The sequence below is a fragment of the Kogia breviceps genome, chromosome 11 (assembly GCF_026419965.1).
Source record: "Kogia breviceps isolate mKogBre1 chromosome 11, mKogBre1 haplotype 1, whole genome shotgun sequence".
Classification (NCBI taxonomy): domain Eukaryota; kingdom Metazoa; phylum Chordata; class Mammalia; order Artiodactyla; family Physeteridae; genus Kogia; species Kogia breviceps.
The window spans coordinates 45912020-45931196 of NC_081320.1; the positions used below are offsets into that span (position 1 = coordinate 45912020).

General features: G+C 41.0%; 3 protein-coding genes across 3 annotated transcripts in view; 2 read left to right on the top strand and 1 right to left on the bottom strand.

The window, feature by feature from the left end:
* The window catches only part of PPP3R1 (protein phosphatase 3 regulatory subunit B, alpha), a 60402-nt gene extending 57858 nt beyond the window's left edge, over positions 1-2544 (top strand). The window contains exon 6 of the mRNA XM_059079967.2: positions 536-2544. Within this exon, the coding sequence (XP_058935950.1) occupies positions 536-583 (48 nt within the window). The 3' untranslated portion in view covers positions 584-2544. The remainder of the gene's footprint in view (positions 1-535) is intronic.
* A 2165-nt stretch (positions 2545-4709) lies between these two features.
* Positions 4710-16182, bottom strand: PNO1 (partner of NOB1 homolog). Its single transcript, XM_059079966.2, has 7 exons — positions 15881-16182; positions 15507-15656; positions 12859-12942; positions 12605-12665; positions 12251-12368; positions 8070-8140; positions 4710-7388 (listed from the first exon to the last, which is right to left on the bottom strand). The coding sequence occupies exons 1-7, from the start codon at positions 16085-16087 to the stop codon at positions 7321-7323; spliced, it is 759 nt and encodes a 252-aa protein (XP_058935949.1). The 5' UTR covers positions 16088-16182; the 3' UTR covers positions 4710-7320.
* Positions 15879-19177, top strand: part of DNAAF10 (dynein axonemal assembly factor 10) — a 28737-nt gene continuing 25438 nt past the window's right edge. The window contains exon 1 of the mRNA XM_059079963.2: positions 15879-16796. Coding sequence (XP_058935946.1) covers positions 16614-16796 — 183 coding nt within the window. The 5' untranslated portion in view covers positions 15879-16613. The remainder of the gene's footprint in view (positions 16797-19177) is intronic.

Consider the following 19177-nt stretch of genomic DNA (forward strand, 5'->3'; position numbering starts at 1 on the left):
TGGGAGAAAAAAATTCAAGAGAAACTATACATGGCCTACAGAGCTTGAAATATTTACTGCCTAGCCCTTTACAGAAAAATTTGCCAGCCCTAGTGCTAGAACACAAGAAAATGTTATCCTAGAAGAAAGAAGCCATGAAAGTTCTAACAAAAGGCAATGCAGGTTTTTTAAAACAACAGCTTCGGGCTTCCCTGGTGGCGCAGTGGTTGAGAGTCCGACTGCCGATGCAGGGGACACAGGTTCGTGCCCCGGTCTGGGAAGATCCCACATGCCGTGGAGCGGCTGGGCCTGTGAGCCATGGCCGCTGAGCCTGCGCGTCCGGAGCCTGTGCTCCGCAACGGGAGAGGCCACAACAGTGAGAGGCCCGCATACCGCAAAATAAATAAAAATAAATAAATAAATAAATAAAAACAACAGCTTCTGGAAATGGCTAAAGTAGTATGTTTTTTAAGCTGTAAGTTTTGGTAAAGTGGTTAGACTAGTACAAAGGAGTCCGTCGAACCTGGTCAAGTTTGATTTGTTCTTTCTGTTGCAGGTTGTAGGCGGCCTCGATATTCACAAAAAGATGGTGGTAGACGTGTGACTCTTCTGTAAAGAGTACCACCCAACACTTTTGCTTTCTTCTCCATCTCTGAAGATCTGCTCAAGACGTCCAGCAATGCTCTCTGTGTATTTAAATGGAAGTATTTTTCTCTGTGAAGCCACATTTTCCAACATGAGCCTCATGAAGCCAACTAAGTGTTATTGAACTCTTATTCTCTCAATAACTCAGTGTAGCACTTTAAAGCTGAAGGACAGCAGCATGAAAAGAGCATATCAATGTGGTGAAGAAAGGGAAGGGGTTGGCTTTTTAATTTATTTTTCTTCATCTTTTATAACAAGAAAGTATCTATATATACATATGTAAATATTTATATATAGATATATGTAGCTTTCTATATGTGTAGTAGGTTGGCTTTAATTTAATATACTTGATTCAGAAACAAAATGATAAGAGTACAAAAGTGCCAAGCAGAACATTCAACATCCTTACTTTTATTTCACACAGTTTTATATATAGATTGAAGATTGTACAATTTGAGCCAGGTGTTAGGCCAGCTATTTTCCTTTTCCTGCTCTTTCTCTTTTGAGAGATTGACAAAGCATTTGTTAACATCTTATTATTTACCTTGATTACATTTTTGTAACAAAGGAGTTTGTAACTTTATTTATACCTGTGATATATTTCCAGGGACTGTGTCTCATTGCTGTGCAGCTTTGACTACAACTCTGCTTGAGCAGAAAGTATAGCTCAGTGCTGCTCCTCTTGTGTTCATATAGTAACAGCACAGAGCTTATGGCCACCTCATTCTGTTACTTCATAACTAGGAGCCATTACATTCATTAGATGTCCCTGAGTAAGTGTCAGTTTGTTGTGATCTTATTCGTAAAGGACAGAAGCTATCTGAGGCAATCCTGATTTATCTCGGACATGACTTATTGAAGAGTTCCTGAAATAATCATGTAACTGCTTAGGTAGGATATCCGTTTATTTGTTTCATTACATGGGTGGTAAATTGTCATTAAACTTAGGTTTAAACCATACATTTCCTTTCTCTGTTTCAAAAGACTTGCAGCTAATCTAAAACTGGTGATGTTTAATGTGCATGTGTGTATCTATACATACCCACATATACTTATTTATGACTTACATGGGAGAAACCTTACTAATCTATATGCCACAGAAGAGCAAAATTATATCCAAATTTATACCTCTTAAATTTCGTTACCACAAGGCATAGAGAGTGCATCATGGTGTTCTTGATTTGCCCACATATGTAACAGGTAACTTAATAAATTTGTGTGATATAAAAGTAGTGTACCATGTTCCACCATTTGATATTATCCCTTCCCTTTTCTGCAAAGGTACTATTGGCTGGAAGAAGACATTCTGGTTAGCTTTGTAGGACTGTAGTCTTTCCCTATATAGTTTTTCTAGAAAACTGGTTTTATAATCATGAGTGGGAAAAGGCAGGTTGAATCAAGAGGAAAGAATCTTAATTTGGGCACACCTGCCTGCCATCGCTGTTCCTTCAACTGAGTGCTGCACGCCATGGGCTCTGTCTGTGAGAGAAATCCCGGTGCTTGGTGTCCTTGCATGACATGGAGTTTTGCATGTAGATCGATTTAAAATATGTACCTCTTGTTTACATAATTTGCATAATTTTAAAACATAATGTTGCCAAACTTTGGAAATGTTAATGTTCAAACTGAAAATCTCCACTACATGTAACTTTCTTCCTCTGGATCAGTACGTGGCTTATAATCCCAGCCAGTGGTTTGATCTGTTCCAGTGTCAACTGCCATGTGCTCTGCTTCAAGGGGGGAACTAGTCTTTTGTGAATTTTTTGTACATAAGTATTTGTTACAAATATTTTAGCAAATGCTTTCTATTTCTCTTGCTTGTGCATATCTTGGCTGGCATTACAGAAAAATAGTGCAAACATTATTTCCTTACTGGGGACTGAGGGGTTTTTTTTCTTCTTTTTTTTTTTTTTTTTTTTTTTTTAGCGTGTGTGGGTGGGTGGGTGGGGAGGGATGGTTTATGTTGAATGTTTAGTTTTTCTTCTGCATGAAACATCATGTTGTGGGATCTTTAGAAAACTTCATACTGTATGAATAAGAAAATAAAATATTTGAAACTTGATTGAGTGTATTCACAGTGGTCTTCAGGCTTTCCCAGCCATTGGATAATCTTTTTTCATTCGTTCAGATTTTTTAAAAACTCTAGTAGGTTGACATTTGATCTTTGACTATGAGCCATAAGTAAGTCTGCCCTGTCACTGGGTGAAAACACAAGTCATCACAATGACCTGCAGAACCCGGTGTGTCACCCTTCCTCTGCTTCCGGCCTCCTTTGCCTCCGTGCTTCCCCAAGCCTTTGGCGTGCTTCCTCTGTAGGCCTGTGCACCGTCTCTTCCCCAACAGGCTACCCACAGGGAATGCTTCCAAGGGTTTCAGCCGTGTCCTGGTTCAACAGGAACTCTCCTGGCCACCATTTAAACACACTAATACACCTGATTCTCCTTTCCCCCACTCTGTTTTCTTCCATAGCATTTAACCTCTTCTGACATGTTTCACTTAAGCATTTTCTATTTGTCTTCCCTGGTTATGGAAATGACACGAATGAAAGCTCCCCAAGGGCAGGCTTTCTGTCCCTTGTTCACTGATAGACCTGGTTGTCTAGATTCTGCCTAGTTTTTAGTGTTTAATAAATACATACATAATCAATGAATTAGGTAATAGGAGACACCTTGTTTCTATAGGTTGTGATGTTAAATTCTATCCACTACTTTCTCACTCTTCATAAAAGGTAAGCATTAGGATAATTTTGAGACTTTTATTCATTCAACAACTCTGTAGGGTTCCTACGCCATGCCTGCACTGTAATAAGCACTTGAGGTTCTTGTGACGGGAAATGATGTACCTGGCCCAGATGAATTATGGGTTCTTGGTGTTTTATACCCAAAACACCGATATTGTCAGGCATGCACTAGTTATGAGGTGCTGTGCACTGGATTCCCTGGCTCTTTGAACTAGAAGTATAGGTTAGTTAGGCCTAAACCAATAGTTAACATTTTAAACCCTAGGTCTCCCTTTACCTAGTTCTAATGGTCTTTAGAGTAGAAAAGATGACAAAGTGAAACAGCAATGTACGGAATGGGAGAAAATATTTGTAAATCATGTTATCTGCTAAGAGATTGCTATCTAGAATATGTAAAGACTAGACTCAAAAACCACCTGATTAAAAAGTGGGCAAAAGGACGTGAATAGGTATTTCTCCAGAAAGATAAACAAATGGCCAACACCACATGAAAAGATGCTCAATATCACTAGTCATGGAGATGCAAATTAAAACAAGATACCACTTCATACCCATTAGCATTGCCATTAGCAAAATAAAAGTGTTGGTAAGGATATGAAGCATCTGGAAGGCTTGTGTTGCTGGTGTGGATATCGAATGGTGTAGTCATTGTGGAAAAATGGTATAATGGTTCCTCAAATTAAGCACAGATTTACCATATGACCCAGCAATTCCACTTCTGGATACTTGCCCAAGAGAAGTGACAGCAGGGACTAGAAGTGTTTGCACACCCATGTTCATAGAGGCATTATTCACAATAGCCAAAACTTGAAAGCAACCAAAACATCCATGACAGATGGATAATCAAAATGTGGTATATACATACAATGTGACGTTATTCAGCCATAAAAGGAAAGTTTGACACATGCTATAACACGGATGAACTTTGAAGACATGCTAATAAAAAAGAGCCAGTCACAAAAGAACAAATACTGTATTTTTTATGTAAGTTCCTGGTTGTCAGACTCATAGAAAGTAGAATGGTGGTTCCCAAGGGCCAGGAGGAGGAGGAAGTAGTTAGTTAGTGTTGAATTGGACACACTGTCAGATGGGGAAGATAAAAGTTCTCGAAATGGTGGATGATGGTTACATGAGAACGTACTTAATGTCACTGAGCTGTACAGTCCGAAATGACTAGAATGGTGAATCATGTATAATTTACCACAGTTTAAAAGAGTAGTCAAGATGGTAGAAATCTTTCTGGATACTTTCCAGGACTTAGAAATGCTGTTCAAGATCATGTATGTCTTGAAACAATTTTTTTTTGTTTTATAGAATGGATTTTTTTTTTTTTTTTTTTTTTTTGCTGTATTGGGTCTTCGCTGCTGCACGTGGGCTCTCTCTAGTTGTAGCGAGCGGGGGCCACCCTTCGTTGGGGTGCACAGGCTTCTCTTATTGCGGAGCACACGCTCTAGGCGTGCAGGCTTCAGTAGTTGTGGCTCGCATGCTCCAGAGCACAGGCTCAGTAGTTGTGGTGCACTGGCTTAGTTGCTGCGCGGCATGTGGGCTCTTCCCAGACCAGGGCTCGAACCGGCGTCCCCTGCGTTGGCAGGCGGATTCTTAACCACTGCACCACCAGGGAAGTCCTTCAAACAATTCTTAGTCTTCAAAAATTCCCACATGTTCAAAAATCGCTCATTAAATTAGATCACATTTTAAGCTAAAGTCCACTGCCACTTCAACCTTTTACTAACCTTGGGCATTATAAATGTATCAGCTAACCAGATCAAATTAGCGAGTCCTTGCTCTCCTAAACCTCCTTCAGATTACTGGTGTCTTTGAAGATTACTGATTTCTTTCACCAAGTGAGTAATTAACATTTGTATAATACAACCATTTTGCAAGTTGTAGGATGGTTATGTACACTGTCACCATGTACTCAGTAACATTAAGCCTGCTGTCCCACGGCTCTGGAATCAGGAAAATCAGGTCTCTTTCCCAGATGCTCAATGAACATGAGCTTTCTTCTGTAGATAGGATGAGAACTGGAGTCCAAATCTTCTGGAACGACTAGGAGGAAACACCAAGGTCTCCTCCCTTACTGGCCACTGAATATCTAAGAAAATACTCCTCTTTCATGCCCGTTCCCCAGCCAAGTAGCAATTAATATGTTAATAAACTGTTATATGTGTCCGAAATTGTACTAGATACTGAGAATCTAAAGATCAGAGGCTTTAGGGTGGGAGGCAGACACTAAAATAATCACAGGATAGCATGACAGATGCCATAGAAATACAGATAAGCATCACTAAGGTTTTCGGTATTAGATTTCATGTCCAGGCCTTCGAGAAGAATTTGAAGAAGTGATTTGATCCAGGTCAAGATCAACTCCCACTGCAACTACCACTGTGATGTAGTCAGATTTATTACCTCTTTTTTCTTCATTATTCCATTCCAGGAATTAGCTGAGTTTCCTCTAGCATTTTGTTTCCCTTTCAAGCCCCAAGCAGTGCTGATTCCCTGGGGGTTGGGGATGTTTGCCCAGGGGGAGGCCCAAAACTCAAGACGGTAAAAGTTCAGTATCCCAAATTTTAGCAACTGCCAAAGAAATATATTTGCTCTTATATTACTGATAGTTCTAACTACGTAAGAAATCTTCAAAAGGAAGTAAATGCAAACAATACCAAAAGATTACTTCACTTTAACACAGAAAACCCGTGTTTTTCCCATCAAAATTATGCTCTGTAAGAATCAACACAAAATGTTTATGGTTACATAGCAATGCTTCATCTCAGCCAAGCGCTTTGGAAACCTGATTCAAACTGTGGACCCATTCCTTAGAAAAGTACACCCTAAGTACTCACAATTTTGCATATAACTTCCTGGACAAAGCGTGGTGGGTAGGCAAGTACCTCCTGAAGCCTTTGCAGGCTCCAGGATAAGACAGTCCCAACAGATTCCTTTTCACAAGGATATGAGTAAAATGATATCAACATACACATACACTCTCCATGCTGTTGTGTTGCCAAAGGATAAAAAAATTACTGCTGGGACATTTCCAGCAATTTCCCACTGGATTCCCACTGTAATATTAAGTATATCTAATCCCAAGGCAATGTACAAACTAGTTTGGGACAGTGGCACACGTAACTAATAGAAAGCTTAATAGCAATACTTAAAAACACTTTTTCTAGTTCTTACATGTACTTCCTAATACTCCTATCATTAAAGTTTAAAGTTTTGGTCAAGGGTTGTAGAGATGTACAAGAGAATAACATCACACAGTTTAATGAAGTAGGTTTCTTTCATTTAAAAAATGCATAATATAAATCAGAACATTTAGGCAGACACCTGTTAAAACAATCTATTACATTTGCAGAATATAGTAGTTTTCTTAGGGGTAAAAATATTTTTATCATATTTCACCTTTACTACTTAGAAGTATACCCAAACAACTGGTAAGGTCTGACGGGTTTCATTAAACAATTATTAAAAAAATAAAACTCTTTCCTCACATCAACCTTGTGATGTAGCCTTTAATTTTACAAACTGCAAAAATAGGTACAAATATTAGCCTTCCTTGGTTCACAGAGTATATCCAAACTGCTCCTATGACCTGGGTCTAAAATATTTACACACCATCCAGTATTAAGGGTCACAAGTCAGAGAGGTTTTCTGAGATAATTCTTTTAATTACAACTCATAGAGAATAACTTTTTATAAATTTATAAACAAAAAACTTAGAAGCTAATACAGAACTGTTTTTTTAAATAAGTTTCCCTACAAATGAGAGGATTATAAACTATGCAAATCTACATGTGACTTAAAATGGAAAAAATAAATTATACTTAATGTGCTAGTATATAATGGTATCCATGACTGAAAAGTTCTTCACATGGTGTCTGGTGACCACTTGTAGAGGGGAAAGGCTTTTTCTCTAGAGTTCAAAGACAAGATAAAAAGTCTCTTATTTGAAATCAGAATCGGTCTGCCGCTCTGCTAGCCACAGCACGAATATTGCCATAAACCTTTGATGGAGGATTTCCTGCAGGAGAAAATAAAAAAGCTTATCCACACATATACATATAGATGCTACATGGAAAATGGTCTGCAACTCTACAAAGGATAGGGACATTTCCCACTCGATCTACCTTAAATCAACAAAAGAACCATAAAGGAAACCACATAAATATTCTCCAAAGAACATTTTAAATCCTAACAGCCAAAGACACCAAGTTGTCAAAATGTTTCGAGAAGCAGCCAGTCAGACCTGGGCACCACAGTGAATCCCACACATTTCCCGAGCAAGTGCTACAACCCACGGCTCTGACCACAGGTGACTGTACTTCGTGGTTTGAAAATGGGACTAAGTAAGTCAATTAAGATGACTGACTGATGCTGCTCAGCAGTTCCCTCCCTTTTGGCTGAACCCAAAACAATGCTGCCTGCTATTCTGGAAGGGCTCCCTAGTGCACCTTATCAGGGGACGCAGCGATGATGTAAGCAATGTAATCCAATAAACCCTTTCTCTTGGGTTTGCAGATGGAACCCAAGCAAAAATATTCCTGCTTTCTCTCTGGGCCCACATTTGCCAACCCCCAAGAGTTTCTGCTTGCTACCTTTATCATCACCCTGACCCTAAAGTGATCTGCAAATGTGATCTGAGTTCCCAAATTCCCTGTTCTTTTCTTTCAGAGAAAACACCATAGGAAGAAACTGCTGTTACCCAGGATGAGATTGCAAATGGCAGTTCTTGCCATCTTGATGTTTTGGAAAGAACCAAGGATGTGAACTTTCCTGCAAGAGATAAAGTGAGACAGGTTAGCAACAAAAAGCATTTCCTTAACTAAGTCCCATGATCCAGAAACTCTGGAAACTCATGATAGATACAGATGCCTAAATAAAGGCGGTGGTGATGGTTGCACTACTCTTTAAGTATACTGAAAACCACTCTGAAGGGAATGATAAGTGCATTATATCCCAGTAAAAAATTATGAGGGTAAGACATAAAAAATTAAAAAACAAAACTCAGTTCTTTAAGACCCTTGGTGAATAATGGCTCCTATCCACTGAGTGCTCTCCAATACGCTAGGGCTTTACATACATGTTCTCATTTAATCCTCGCATGAGCTTTATGAGGCAGAAGTTATTCCCACTTTACATACGAGGAAACAAGTTAGTGAGAAATCAAAACACCTGTCCAAGATGACACACTGGCAGAGCTGGGAATATTAAAGTACCCAGATGCAGGTAATACTGTACTTAGTTAAAACATATTTGTATTTTAACTGCAAAGCTTTCTAAAGATTATTTAGGGACTTTCCTGGTGCCGCAGTGGTTAAGAATCTGCCCGCCACTGCAGGGGACACGGGTTCGAGCCCTGCTCAGGGAGGATCCCACATGCCGCGGAGCAACTAAGCCTGTGTGCCACAACTCCTGTGCTCTAGAGCCCGTGAGCCTCAACTGAGCCCACGTGCCTAGAGCTACCGTAGTCACCGCAATGAGAAGCCCGCTCACTGCAACTAGAGTAAGCCTGCGCGCAGCAATGAAGACCCAACACAGCCAAATATAAATAAATTAAAATAAATTTTAAAAAAAGATTTAAGATTGTTTAAATTTCTTCAATCCTCTCTGGAGATCATCCAGACCTTTTTAATGGGCATTCCTTGCCGAATAGTTCAAATTAGACTGACAATATAGCATTTTGCTTTTCTAAGCCCATCTTCCAAAATATCAGTAAACTTAGTAAACTGACACCAAAATCTTCAGGGGGGGGCGTCAAACAGAACCCTCTCCCTTCCAAAGGCTCAGGCATGTCTGAAATTGGGGTAAAAATGATGCTAAAAACAAGAGAATTAGTTAAAGTCTGTTCAGGATGATCCCTAGGTTTCCTTCCCCACTCCGGGCGACCAGGCAACCACCTTACTACCCCTCTGTAACTCTGGTAAAATTCAGGGGTGGGGCTGCTCACTGCAGAAGGTGAAAGACCTGGGGTCCGGTCCAGGGGCACCCGACACAGTGGAAGTAGGAGCACCATGATGAAAACAGGGGCAATGTCAAGCAAACGTCTGCACAATAAGCGGCGAGACTTCCAACTGTCTTCCGTAACCGGGCTCCAAAAGTCTGTCAGCAGAGAGACTGGAGAATACTTCTCTGGGGAACCTGGCCTGCTCAGTGGGAAAGACTAAAGATACTGACATCAGGGTTTCCCCAAAGAAACAGCCTGGCAATCACCCTAAGTGAAGCCTAGAGGCCACCAGCCCCCCATCCCTATAGCCCACCCGCAAGCATCCCAAGCCCAGGTTTCTAGTCTGCTCCTTATGGCCCCACTCTTAACATATGACGCCCACACTGAGGAACCAGAATCCGAGGAAAGCATCCGGTGCAAAAGAGTAGAAGGCACAACCAGCAAGCGGAATAAAGCAGTACAGAAACAGAAAGTGCAGGGAGAAAAGAAGAAAAACCAAAAAAACCCCCCAAACCAGTGAGATTAGAAAAGCAATTTTCAGGCACTCATGAATCAACAACAGGATGTTAAGAAAACTGAATAGAAGGATTAGAAGATTAAGTTGCAGGAAGGAATTCTGAATGAGAATGATGTACAACAGATTTGTATACTCGGCCAGAATAGAAGACATCTTTCCCAACCAGGTCTCACAAAATGTCCTTCCTGTGCTAAGTGAGCTCCAGGACTACCTACGCCACCAAAACAAGGAGGACGCAGGACAAAGAATCCAAGAACCGAGGGATTCAAACACCAAAGGGGCAATGGTGAAAGAAGGAGCCAGGATGGCTTGGCAGCTGTGTGCCAGGCAGAGGGTAGCAGTGCTTCTGGAACAGAAAGCTCCAGGGGAGATTTCTAACATGTCTGATGCATCTGAGTCCACCAAGTGGAGATATAGACAATGTATGGCTTTCTATTTAATTAGTATGCTGAAATATTGAGAAAGCACACAGAAACATAAGAATTATTTCTTCACGTGACAACAAAGTTGCAGAGGACAGATAAAGTAACCACAGTACACCACCTGGCTCAGCTGAGCACCGATTTCATGCTCAGGTAATACTGAGCTTGAGTCAAACCAAACCCACAGTGTAGAGGGAGGCGCAAGCAAACGGGACCGCTGGAAAGGTTGAGCATGCGGCGGAGGTGGGGAAGTCCAAAAGAGAAATCTTCCTCTTTCACAGGAGAAAAGCAACAGTGAATCTGAGGGGAAAAAATTAAGCTGCTATACAAAGATATTTGGAAATACAGAGGAAAAATAATCTTACAAGTTAGCTAGCTGAACCTGAAGACTTGAAATTTCCTCCCTCAGACGAGGGGGAAATGGAAGCAGACAGGAGGCATTTTTTTAAAGTATGTGTATGTGTAACTTCGATAAAAACAAAATTCTGTGAAGTACAGCATGAAAGATGAGGAGATATAGAAGCAAGGATACATACAGTGTGAGTAGTTTTGCTGCTAAAACAACCAAAGCAATGGGGCAGTAGTTGGAATGGCATACAGGTCTCAGGACACATAGGTAACATTCTTTCCCATTCGATATCCTGAATATATCTGGAACAAATGGTTTTCAGTTTTACATTTTGTTCACATCCTACTGTGATCTTTGCCAGGTTTTCAGCAGCTCATCAAAAATAACATTTATGGGTGCATAACAGTCCATCTTATGGCTGTATCACAACTAATATAAATTGTTGAACATGTGGATTCCAATTAGCAATTCCAATTACAGCAAAAACTGCAAGACAGTACCATTTTTCGCCAGTACTTGGCACTGAAAAAAACCTACTACTAACCCCCAACAAAATGGAGAGACCTGAAACAACACGCTAATTAAAAGAAGCCATGGATCAAAGACTACATATTGTGTATTTCCACCTATACGAATTTCAAGAAAAGGCAAAACCATAGTGACAGAAAGGAGATGAGTGATTGCCTGGGAATTGGAAGGGGCTGCAAAGATGCACAAGGAACTTTTGGGTTGATGTAAATGAGCCCAGTGGGATCACAGGACTGCAGAGTATTTGCCAAAAACCCATTGACTTATATACCTAAAACAGGTGGCTTTAATTATATGTAAACCACACTGTAATACAGCTGTTTAAAAAATTAGTTCAATGAGTAAATTTTAAGTTAACCCTTAGACATACACTGATATATTTATAAATGTATGCTCACCATAAATAATGGTGAGCCCCTTGGTTCAGAGCAAAGATGAGATGATTTTAAATAAAATTATTTCTAGATTTAGCAGTAGGCAGGTCCCTCCTCCTCTCAGTCAACTGCTTCGTTTCCCAACTTCACGGCATTATATAATCTCTGCGCCATCTGCCAGTAACCCCAAGCTGGCAACGGAGCGGCTTCAACCTCCAGCAGCGGAGGGTAATAATCCCAGCTTGACTTCCTGCACCCTTATTTTAAGCCTGTATCATCTTATTGATGTTCACATATAACTGCTCTCTAGTTTTTCCCACAATGTGCAACGCTCACCTTCCTTTTATGAAAGGCCTTTATATATACGCGCATGTGTGTGTATATACATTTATGTTTTTCTTTTTTAAAGGAAAGCCTCACAATGGCATTCAACACACCTACTCCTTGCTCTCCTCAACTGATTTAACAGATTCTCCTGAGATACTATTTCAATCTTCACCTGTCATATAATTTCTTTTAACAGTGATTCTAAACATTTCCTTCATTACTAATTGAGAAAAAAGCTATAATATCTAAGATTTTTCTCAACTAAATCTGTTTTCAAAGTAGGTAACTATTCATTCAGAACCATATCCTGACAAAGATTTAGTGGCTATGTTATACGTAAAATACAATCTTTATCACTTCTTGAAACCAGCGAATGATCAACTTTAATTATGACAATAATTTTCTCCAGATCACACACTTACACATCAGCCAGAACTATCCGTGTCCGTGTCACGTTCTCGATGGTGAATTTGGTTTTTCCTCCTTTGCCAGCGATTCTTCCTATTGCCCTCGACAGGTGGTCTCCCTTTAAGGGCTTAACTAAATGAGAAAAGCAAGACCTCAGGAGGGAAGCCATCCGAGCATCACCCGCTTCCATGGGAAGTTTAATCATTAGCCAAATTTCCCTACTGAAAGACACAAAACACGCATTTTTGAAAAAGCTGCTAATAATACGACTCAACTGATGTGACTGGAAAGCTGAGACTCAGGTACAAGACAAAGCAATACAAAAGTACCATCCAGTAGTTCATATGAAAAGACCACAATACACTCACCATCTGTAATTTCAAAAGACTCTAGGAAGAGGTCATCCAACCTAACGAGGGCAAGTGCGTCCTACAATACAGAAATACATACTGTGAAGCTCTTCCATTCAGGCACCTGCGAATGAGTGTTAAGCTAACTCTCATAAATTGTAGAACTACAACACTCAAATTAAAAAACAAACAAACAAAATGCCCAAATCCATCAAAACAGTCATTTGGCGTATTTTCCGAGCCCCCATTTCAGATATCATGAAATCACTCACCTCAACCTGAAACCCAAGAAGAAAGGCTTTCACAAAATCAGCTGCTTTTGTCAGAGCGCTAACATCTTTGGTTTCTTTACAAGTCTGTTAAAAAAAAAAAAAAAGGTGGGGCTAGGGAGCACAAATTATAGCTCAGTATGAAAAAGATAATATTCTAACAAACTACTAGGATTCACCTTTCCAATTATTATAATTTCCTTCACTGCCACCCTTCCCCAATATATTCTCTATGACCCAGTTTTTGGTAAGTACTGTGTTTAATTTTCAAAACAAAACTTTGCTAACTCCAGAACTGGGCAGTGCCCCCCAAAGACTGTCAAATGACTTACTGTACTCCAAGGCTGATCTGACTCTGGAGTTACCAGCAAGATTCCTCCAATGGCTCCCATTCTGAAGGACCTCCATCCTCGGCCCACCTCCACCCAAGCTGGTCCTCTTCTCTTCCCCTTCAATGCAGTCTCCCTGGGAGTCCTGATCTAATCTCCCGACTTCAACCATCATTCCTGTGCTGAAGTTTCTTTCCCAAAGCAACAACTCTAGTACTAACTACCAAGAATGGTTTAAGCAGGGGATCCTACCCTCAAAGAGTTTATTTGATAATCACAGATATAGGTGCTATTCATAAAATGCCCATTCCTGTAAATGATGTGTACTACAAAGGTGCTTGACACACTATAGCTCTAATTTCATGTCAACCTAAATTTAAGTAAGATAAATACTTTTATATTTGAGGAAACTCAAGTACCAAAAAGTGAAAAAATAAGATTTGAACACAGATCTGATTCCAAAACCATCATTTCTCCTCCCCCACACAGACTCACAATCGAGTTGAGGAGACCATGTATTTGACAAATTTGAAACCATACAAGGTTGTGTAATGGTACATTTAAAACTAGATCCCAGTCACAATTCTATATGTGACTTTAGGCAAGTCCCATGAATGCTCTAGGTCTTAAGTTTTCTCATCTGTAAAATAAGGAGGTTGGAATGGAAGAGTCCCTACTAGCATTGATGACTTTGGCCAAGAAACTCCTTGGCAAGTTTCCTCACATCTGTTAGATGGGGTATGTCATCTACCTCATAGGGCTGTCCTGAAGACCAAAATGATGTAGTGCCTGCCAAACTACCGCTATGTGTCTGGCACAAAGCAGTATCAACAAATATCGGTGGAATCCAAATTGATGGTGCTACAATTCATAACACAGTTAAGCACAATAAATGTTTAGGCCCTGAAGACAAGATTGAAAAATGGACTGATGGTAAAGGAGAAAGAACTTGAGCTAGACCCTGAAAGATGATGAAACTGAGGAAGAAAAAGGGAGTAGGGAGGAGAGGGCCTTCAGAGAGCAAATCCATCCATAATGACGGACAGAAAAATGTTCAAAGAGATGGTGAGAGAACTTGGGAATGAGACTCCTACTTGAAAGGCAAATTCGGTCAAAAACTTTTATCTTTCAGAAATACTGAAGATACCAAGATATCAATAAAACCAGTGTGGTCTGAGAAAATTAATCTGGCTCTGGCATAGAGGATGGAGTGGTGAAAGGAGGTTTAAAGCAATGAGGTAAAGGAAACTTATAAGCAAACAAGAGGTTTTGGCAGAAAGCCATAAAAACCTGAATTAAAGTGCCAATGGGAACAAAGAGGAATTCTACTGTCAAGTTCTGTATTTTAAACTTTGCCAACTATTCAGACGGGTGCCTCTTTGCTTTATTCCATTATTATAGTCCTTCAACAGAGATGATGAGTCTATACCAGTCCTGATAATGAATCGTTAAAAAGGAAGATATAATTACTTTTGGTCACTGATTTTGATACAAAATTGGCACCCTGAAAAAAACCCCCGGGCTTCCCTGATGGCGCAGTGGTTAGGAATCTGCCTGCCAGTGCAGGAGGTGCGGGTTCGAGCCCTGGTCTGCGAAGATCCCACATGCCGCGCACAACTAAGCCCGTGAGCCACAACTGAGCCCATGTGCCACAACTACTGAAGACAGCGCACCTAGAGCCCATGCTCCCCAACAAGAGAAGACACCACAGTGAGGAGCCCGCGCACTGCAATGAAGAGTAGCCCCCGCTCGTTGCAACTAGAGAAAGTCTGCACGCAGCAACGAAGACCCAACAGAGCCAAAAATAAATAATTAATTTTAAAAAAATACCCCAAAGTTTACTAACTTTGTCTAACTCCTAGACTAACATCATGGAATGAACAAACGAATAAGTAAATAAACACATTTATACATAATTTACACTTATTCTTAAAATAATACTTTAAAAAAAAATACCACTAAAATGCTATTATAGCACCTGTACTGCAGCAAGTACTCTGGTTGCTTATTTAAATACTTATGTTTATGACAACCTCTTTACTAAGCCTTTTCTCAATTAAAACAGAACATTATTAAAAGTCTTCTAAGACACAGCTGGTATTTTAGTATGATTTCAGGCCGAACTTATGAATTCAACTAATAATTGTGTTGCATGCAGATTGTGAAGTCATTTGAGAAGTTCAAACACTAAAATATATTAGAAAACTGGAAGAAAATCATTCAACAAAATATGCCTCATTAAGGAAAGTCTACTCATGCCTTTTCATCCCCGTAGAAAAGAGAAACCGCAGTATGTTTGAAAATGGTTAATATTATGCTCACCCTGATTTCTATATTCCTCGATTTCAAGTTAAAGCGTATCTGAAGTCCCAAATGCTCCACAATAGGAGTAAAGATCTTCATCCAATTCTCTTTTAAGGGAGTGTATCTGTTAGCTGGGACTGGAATTTTTCTGGTTTCTTCTTTCCCACCCTATGATACAAGAAAACAACTCAAGAGCTGTCTGGAGGAATAGGGGGTGGGTGGAGATATGAAACAACAGCTGATTATGAAAGCCCCCTGGACGAATTAAACATCAGGAGAGTCACCAATCTAAGAGCTTCACGCCAGAAGAAGTTTCAACATCACCCAGAGGCCACCGTCCTGACCCGCCTCTGGCCCCTACCCCGTTCCTGCCCCTCGGTCCCCGCCAGTACCAGAAGCCCGTCCCCGGAGAGAGGCGGGAAGACGGGCCTCTTGGCGGGCCGGGCCTCCTCGGTGTCCATGCGGGACGCGTCCCCGCCCTCCTCCGGCGCGGACAGCTGCTCAGCCTGCCGTTTCTTCGCCCGCCGGCCACCTTTTCGGGTGACCTGGGTGAAGCCGGCCTCGGCCAAGGAACTCTGTGCCTCCATCTCGGTTTGCATCCTCAAGAAACTCCAGCCTCAGCGGAAGCTTCCGGCTCGAACACGTGCGGGGCTGCAAGGCGCAGGCGCGCCTCGCAGGACCCAGCCTTCGCCAACCAGCCCTAGGGCTCCGCCCATTTTCCTAAGAAGTCCCATGCAGGGGACCTGAAGCAGGAGTTTGTGTGTGTTTGTTGGGGAGGGGGAAGGGCTGTCCTAAAATATGACTGATTCTTATGGTCACCCTCTGCCCCGCCGCTCGCAGCCAAAACGTTTTGTAATCTCTAACCTGTATATGTACGAAAGGTAAAAAGTAAGGGCGTAAACAAGTCTATGTTGTTGGTGAAGAAAAATCTCTGTGCCTTCAGTAGAGCATCCGGCATTATGTGAGACACCTAAAACCAACTTGCTAGGGCGTCTGCGTGCGCGTACGGCAAGCGGGAGGGACAAACTAGCCTTGACGTTTGGAGTCTGATTTCCAGGTTAGTGTTTTGTTCCGGGTTTGTCGGCAGTGTGCCTGTTGGCGGAGGCGAAATCAATCGGCTGGACCATGTCGGCCTTCGAGAAGCCTCAGATCATCACCCATATCCAGAAAAGCCTCAATTACACGGTGTTTGACTGTAAGTGGGTGCCCTGCAGCGCCAAATTTGTGACCATGGGCAACTTCGCACGCGGCACTGGCGTCATTCAGCTGTACGAGATCCAGCAGGGGGACCTAAAGCTGCTTCGGGAGGTAGGTGCCGGCTCGAAACTGCCCAGTTCCAAGATCTGGAACTGCCGTTGTGGGGAGAGTGCGGATCTTGGGGGTTGGGGGGGTCTGCATTCCTTTTGGCCAGAGCGTTTGCCTAGCGTCCCCCCAAAGCTCCGCTCGAGCTGCGCGGGAGTAGCTAAGCTGACCGAGATTGAGGACTACTTTGGAGGCAAAACGCTTTGGTTGGAGACTTGAATTCTTGTCGGGCTAGTTCATCCGCGCGCTGCGGGTCCCTTCCTCCAGCCACCCCCGAGCCACTCTCCCAGTCTAGCGCTAGGCCCGTGGAAGTGACGTAACTACTTCCTGTTTAAATTCGAGGCCCTTCTGGGCAGTGCGTAGTTGTTTGTGGAGAGTCTCTTAATAGCTACAAGTTAGTAAAATGATTTTTCAGACAAGCAGAGACAAAGCAGGCTTGGAATGCCTGCTATGTAATTGGAGGAGACAACCTAACAACAATTATTCATTCAACAAGTATCAGCTGATTGCCTGGTATTCCCAGGCATGTAAATGACAACGTCCCCGATGTTATGGACTTTATTTTCTAGTGGGAGAGAGAATCAGTTAAAGAATCAAACCAACGATACATAAAACACAAACCGAGATGAATTCTCTAACCTAAAGGAACACGGTTCTTTGAGACTAAGCAAAAACAAAAAAACAGATTTGGGTTGAGTAGAAGCTAACTAGGTCAAATTAGGAGTAGAGGATAGTTCCAGAGGAAGCAGCTCAGCGATGGGAGAAACATTTATCTCCGTCAGAAACAAAAAGAGTACTAAGCAGGGACCAGACATTGCAAGAGCTGTAGGTTATTTAAAAGATTTATGCCTTTTTTTGTAAGAAAAATGGGACATCACTGAAGGGCTTTAGGGTGTGGCACGATCAGGTTTACAAGTTTTGTAAAAGATTACTAGTGAAAGAATTGGAGAATAACGATATTAAATAACACTTTTATACCTGTTTACAGTTTTTAAAATGCCTTTATTTGGGTTGCCTGGAAAAAAGACGATTGGTCATACTCAGATGTTTAGAGTCCTAATAGACTGCAGGGAAGTCTGTAACTCCAGGGACCAACAGCTATGGAGAGAATCTGTTTGGAGGAGTTAGGGCTTAAACTGGTAGGTAAAGGATGAATACACTTGCAATAGGAAGGATTAGATTAGAAGGTACATAAGGCTCATCCCACTTTAAATTTCTATGAATGCCGCTTTTCTTGTTCAGTTTGTCTTCTCTAGCCAGGCACTCTACTCCTAAACATGGCTTGTTCTTTTCTACCTTTCCTTATGTTGTTCGTCACTTAGTCCCCAGTAAACACAAAGTAACTTTTCTTTACATTTCATTCCTATGGTACTTATTATCTGTGCCAGAAATATATCATTCTGTCCCATGTATCTCTAATTAGATTGTAAGCTCCCGGAGAGTAAGGACAGCAGTTCTTTCTTTAATGTGTTATGTAAGGAGCAGCCGCTCAATAAATTACTTGTTAAAAGAATGAGTAAATTTATGTCTGTAAAAAGATGTAACTTGAGACATTTAAATATTGGTTTATTGATCATTAATCACTTGGGGTCAGGAGTTGGAACAAATAGGAAACATTGGAATTGCAGAAAGAAAAGTGAATTATTAGGAACAAATACTAGTCAAAGCTTAACCAGAGAGTATTATCTATAGACTCCTGACTTCTTTTTATAAGGGTATGACTTGGGTACATTTCAGGAATACAGTTGTTCTGTAAAGAGAAACAGTGCTCTTTGTCTATTCTAGAGATTCTGGAAGATTCTAGCAGGTTTTTTTTTTAATAACTTGCTTTTTAATGAAAGTAATGCATGTTCATGATAGAATATACCAAAAATATAGATAGGAAAAAGGAGAAAAGTAATGTCACCCATCTCAACACTAGGAGTAACCACTTTTTATATTTTTGCCTGTATCCTTTGGCTCTTCTCTTTTTCTACCATAAACTGTCCATTGAGAACCTATCATTTCAAGGTACTATGCTAAAGAAGAACCAAAGATATTTGAAAGGTGAGTCCCTCCTCCTAAAGAACTTACTGTCTAAAGTGAGTATAAAACAAATGCACAAACAAATTTGAGAGCTTACATTGTATTTAACTGTGATGATGCGATGCAGTGGAAAGAATATAGGTTAAATACAATCTCAGTGATTCTCAACTCGTACTGTGCATCAGGATCACCCGAATGTGTATTGCTGCTGTTGTGGGGTGTGTGTGTTTTAAAATATTCTTGCCTTGGTCCCACCCCTAGAAATTCTGATGCACTGGGACTCTCACCTCTAGACTAGAGTGAGTCCTGGACATCGGTATTTTTTAAACTTCCACCAGGTGATTCTAATAAGTACTAGGGTT